General features: G+C 46.0%; 1 protein-coding gene across 1 annotated transcript in view; it reads right to left on the bottom strand.

The window, feature by feature from the left end:
- Positions 1-3,456: 3,456 nt before the first annotated feature.
- The window catches only part of SCAI (suppressor of cancer cell invasion), a 26,236-nt gene continuing 24,307 nt past the window's right edge, over positions 3,457-5,385 (bottom strand). The window contains exons 15-17 of the mRNA XM_010139057.1: positions 5,271-5,385; positions 4,985-5,085; positions 3,457-3,964 (exon numbers count right to left, since the gene is read on the bottom strand). Of these exons, the coding sequence (XP_010137359.1) occupies positions 3,815-3,964; positions 4,985-5,085; positions 5,271-5,385 (366 nt within the window). The 3' untranslated portion in view covers positions 3,457-3,814. The remainder of the gene's footprint in view (positions 3,965-4,984; positions 5,086-5,270) is intronic.

Raw genomic sequence — 5,385 nt, 5'->3', positions numbered from 1 at the left:
CCCCCCCCCCCCCCCCCTTACGATCCTCAGAAGAGATCTCTGGACATCTCCCTGGGGAACACCCGCGAGAAGTTTGGCAAGTCATGATTCAGTGGGTGTTATTTGTATGAACTACCCAAACAAACCACCCTGAAACTTCAAGAAAGTGCTCCAGGAGCAAGTCCCGTTCACACAGCTCACAGGAGTTAGCGCTCCATTTACTTGCGCATGAAGCAGGATACATCACAGCCCAAGAGTAATTAAAAAACAGAGTGTTAAAGACTCACAACCCTGTATTCCCTTCTCACTGTAACTCTGAGAAAGGAAAAGACAAAAGGCAAGAGCAGTAACTCTGGCTGGCTGTTCTAAAGCCAGTCTGGACGGGGGTACAAGTGGGGCGAGGTGCCTGCTGTGGGAGGAGATTCGAGGGAACACCCTGCACCCCTGAGCAGGGAGCTAGCCAGCAGCAGTCCAGTACGGACGCATTCAGCCCTGTTGGTGTCTCCTCTCAATGCATTCCATACAGAATGTGCCCCTCTAACCTGGTATTGCCTGGTGGTGGCAAGTGTCTGCTAACATAAGCAATAAAGATACATGGAGAAAGGGGGAGCGAGACAAGAGGGAAGGCATTAGGCCTGAGAAGAAAAGTATGTGTTCTCTTCTCACTTAAAAAGTGGTTCGGCCTTTGCTTCGCCTCCACGGCAGACTGCTAGATACATAAACCAAATTTTTCTGCAGTACATACAAGCACACATCGAGAAGGTACCTAGGACCATAGCGCACAGCACACAGTAGCACAAGTTTAGAATGACCGAGGAAGTTCAGACAAGACAAGCTTTTACTTGGAGGGGAAAATATCAGTATTTTCAGCTTGAATGTAATTGGGGCTGAAGGGAGGGGACTGGCTCAAAATCCAAGAGCAGATACTCATCCCGTCTACAGCTAGAACAGACAGAGGGCATCAGCCTTTTGCTTATACAGTCCAATTTCATACTCCTACCAACAAAACAGGAGGCAGATCTTCATCTTTGGACAGCAGTGCCAGCAGTGCACCTTCTGAACAACAGGGCAGGAGGGAAGAAGAGAATGAGGGACCTCGGGAATGAATTTTTGACCTGGACAGTCATCACTGCTAAGTTCAACTCTGAACTACTTTTCAAAGCCTTATATTCTCCTTGTACATTCTGGCTTCTTCAGGCTTTTTGTTTTGTTTTTAGAAAGTGCATTCTCCTCTGATTAGATTTCTTTGGCAGCCAGCAAACAGAATCTCCTCTTAGGGCTGCAGAGCGGATCAGAAGCCTCTCAGATACAAGCCAGGATTCCTCGCTTCAGCCCAGCTGACGTGAAGACCAGGTCCACAGCCCACACTAATGTAATCATCGTCACTCCTGTGCTTAGAAACCTCTTTTCCAGTTACACAGAGCCAAAATGAGAATAGCTTCATCAAAGAAAAGCTAAAGCAAAACAAAAGCATTTGGTTGGAAGGCAGTGAGCTGGAGAATCTACATTTCCCTTTCTCATGCAAGTTGAACACTGCTGGTGGAGGAACAGCACAGGGCAACACACAACTGCCCTCCCTTGCTGCTGCATTCAAGGCTTTCTGTATCTTTAGCTTCTACAGACAGTCCCAGGGGTTGATAACCAGGGACCTCCTGCCAGGAGGAAAGGCAGGTCATCAGCCTCATAGTCAAACCCCACCAATCTTATCACTGTAATGCGCATTGCCCTGGCTAACTAAGGCCTCCTGTGCCTGATCTCTCTTACGAATTACTTCAGGGTCCAAGCATAAGTCCCTAGAAAGAGCAAATTACAATGGCAGAAGAGCCATAACCTTTACTACAACCACAAATGATCTCAGCACCTTGTGGAACACACCCAAAAAGGCGTATGTGTGTATATATAAATTTTTTATATAGACATTGTACTGTTTCATCCTTTAATACATATACAAGTACCTGTACATATATACATATTTACAATTTACACCAGCCATAGATGTATGTGTATTGTACATATACACACAAACGCCGAGAACACACATGCACGCACACAAACACACTCTGAAATAAACTCCACGGCCAGGTAATGAAGTCCTGTCCTAGACCAAAGAGCAGCTCCGAGTGGGGGGCTCAATACACCAGCCTCGAGCCTGCTCAGAACAAACATGGCATTCACGGAATTTTTTTTTTTTTTTTTAAACACATGGGACATTAAAGAATGGATGGCGTAAGCATTAGCCCAGCTTACAAAGAACCTTCGTGCAAACATCCCAGCTACACTCAGCACTTCTCGCTGTTCCATGCTGCGCTCTCCCCAGCTCCGGGGGTCTCCCAGTGCTGCCCTGCCACCCCTCACTATTCTGGCTGACTAGACCACACCTTGTACACCCTGCACTGTGCATAAGCCAACCACGATGCTAGGGGAGACACCAAGTTCTGCTTTTCTTTTTTCAGCTAAAAATAGAGACATAAAAGCACTGATCACACTTGTCCTTTCACTTTTCTAACAGCCGATGCAGTAATGACAATGGTCTTTTTCATTCAATAGTTTAAAATATTTTCATCTCCTCCTTCTTGCTCACACCTTCACTGCCAGGGCTGGAAGAGTTCCTCTTGGCTCTGCAGGGAAGGCAGTACAGGCCAAATGAGGCAGCGAGCACTTTTCCCAGCAGTCCGAAGAGCCTTTACAAAGGCCACTGTAGTCCCCAACACACCCAGACTGAGCCGTATGGGCTGAGGGAGCCGGTAGCGCTGCCACATGTCATGACAGCTGCTCCGTTTCACTGGTTCAAAGGTAGGGCTGGGATGCAATGGTGGGTGTGCAAAACGTTAACAGGACTTTAGGGCAGCGCCCACTTGGTTTAACCTGCAAGAGGAGCATCAGCATCTCTCCTGGGTCACCGGGATCAGGCACAGATGGGTCAGAAGGGCTCGTGCTCAGCACTACAGGGCCATTCTTTCAGCTCCCGTCAGGGACTGGTAACACGGCAGGAGCCACACATTCCATCCGCACACAGAAAGGAGGGATAATGCCCACCAGAAATGTAAGAATTTCTGTCTAGTACCTCAAAATGCAGAATGCCCCCTGCTCCTGGAAAACCGTGGCAGTGATACGAATGGCAAGATGACTCATGTTACAGTGAGAGATGTGGGCCAGCTCTCATCGTTCTGTCGTTTGTTGATCTGCTGACCCTCTACCCAGCCAGGCAGAGTGGAAACGTGTCCTTGGCCAGCAGGACAAAGTCCAGATACGAAACTGCTGTGTGGAATTTAGGGGGAGATTAAGTATCTTTGCAACTTCTTTGCAACTTGTCCACAGTTTTGTCTACTTACTCGCCTAAGACTGAAAAAATATATTTGTTATGAAGGACTCTGTTATTGCTGCTGTTGGTTTGTACTGTGTGGTTCCATCTTTACCATTTCAAATCCAGACTCTTTGGGGATAAAATACTGTTTTTCTATTGATTTTTTCCAATTTCTTAAAATTGTATAAAAATAAAGGATTTCCACAAACTTGGGCTAAAGGTAACCAATAACCCCTCTATGCTTAGGATCCGCTGTTGGAAATGTGGTTGACAGCCACAAGACCAGAAATAAACCTCTAGCGATTCTTTAGTTTCACATTTAAAAGACATGAAAACTTCTGCTTATAAAATTGACCCCATACAGAATGGAACAGCTAAACGAACAGCTGTCTGTAATCACTGTTTAAAATAATGGTCCTAAATTTAAAAATAAAATCAAGTACTTCCTTTTATGATTTTCACATTATAAAACTGCACCATTCAAAATCTGTGGCCAGGGAAACAAACCCCTTTGCAGTAAGACAGTTTCTTTCAATAGTCATCGAGGGTGTTTTCCAGGAAAACATTCCTAACATCCAGTATGGAAGCCAGCTCCAAAATGTGCTTTTGGAGGTGAGGATTCTCCACCGTTTCATCTCTCGGCAGCTGAGGATAAGATTCTGGGTAATTTCGGGTCTCCTGCTAGATGACAGTGAAAACAAAGAGGATCAGACATTCATTTATCTTTACAGCCTCAGAGGATTGCAAAAGGCCACCTTCCCCTACGCTAACCTGTTCAGCATGCCACAGAGAGGGGAACTGTTCTAGCATTCTCAGTGTTCCCTTTCCATTGACTCAGAGATGGTCACAGTGGCAACAGAAATGCGTTCACAGAAGCCTTGTGAAAAAGGGAAAAAAAACACCGAAAAAAAGACTTCACATATACTCACCTACTAGGCTGGAGTTCATGGCTTGAAAATACATTTAAGCATCTCCAGTGGGAGATTCAGCTCATCTCAAACAAATATCTAAGGCACCGGGGGCAAACCTCTCCCCGCTAACAGACCTGCTGCTTTTCCCTGATCCCAGGGAAGCCCCGGCAGCTGACTCAGGCTTGGAAAGCTACTGGCTGGCTGCAGTCAGACGGGATGAATACGAGACCTTCCTGCAGTGTTTAAAATGGAGCAGGCGGTTTATGCGCCACCACTCGCATATACAAAATGGTGCAGATGCATAGCAGACTTCACTGTTGGCACAGCATTAACCAACAGGGAGGGAAAACACCATCTTCCTATTTAGCCTATTCATTTACACTTCAAAGACCTTTCAAAATCCATTCACACTGGAATACATTCCAGCAATAACATTCCAACCCTCCCCACTTCCTCTTACATTCTTGTTCTACACCTTTTCAGTTGTGTAGAAATAATGATCTTGAATTATTAAGAGTTTTTCTAGCAGACAAGGCTGCTCAGAGTGACACAGATGAATTAGAGTGCGCCTGCTACTTATGTGGAGGAATAAGGCTTCAGCCAGTGAAAGGCTTCCTGCCTTTGGAGAGACACAAAGGCACAGATTCCATACAAGCTGCAGGCATTAGCATGTGAGCATCAGTTATCTTTCTGAAGCCACAGCGCTATGCTCAGCCCCGAGAGCCTTCCATCCCAAGGCAGCCCAGTTCCACATGCACCAGACTGTCAAAGGGACAGATAGCCTGCGTACCCGGAAAATCTTGTGCATCCTCATAGTAGCCGAACAGAAGATAAATCTGGTTAGAAGCAAGCGAAGAAACTCATCCCCAAAGAACTGAAGAAAGGACTGATCTGTAGAAAAGACAAAGAAAACACAGTTTAGAAAGGCCTAGAAAAATTTTAAAAAGAAAAAAAAGAGGCTTGGGGGAAACCACCATGACTTCTTGTGCGTTCCCCTTAATCTTCTGTCCCTTGGAAAGGCTGAGCTCAGATTCAGTCTCACACTCAGAATCAGTCATGCACCTTTAGGCACGTACCTATGGACCGGGAGTGGGTCAGCAGCTGGGCAATATCGCGGTTGATTTTTCTAAGGTAATCTTGGCACTTCTCCCACAATCCTCTGCGCATGCTTGATAATCCAGAGACAAACAG

Source organism: Buceros rhinoceros, unplaced genomic scaffold, assembly GCF_000710305.1.
Source record: "Buceros rhinoceros silvestris isolate BGI_N320 unplaced genomic scaffold, ASM71030v1 scaffold33630, whole genome shotgun sequence".
NCBI classification, from domain to species: domain Eukaryota; kingdom Metazoa; phylum Chordata; class Aves; order Bucerotiformes; family Bucerotidae; genus Buceros; species Buceros rhinoceros.
Note: the sequence above shows the minus strand (reverse complement) of the source record. Positions and strands in the feature narration are given on the sequence as shown.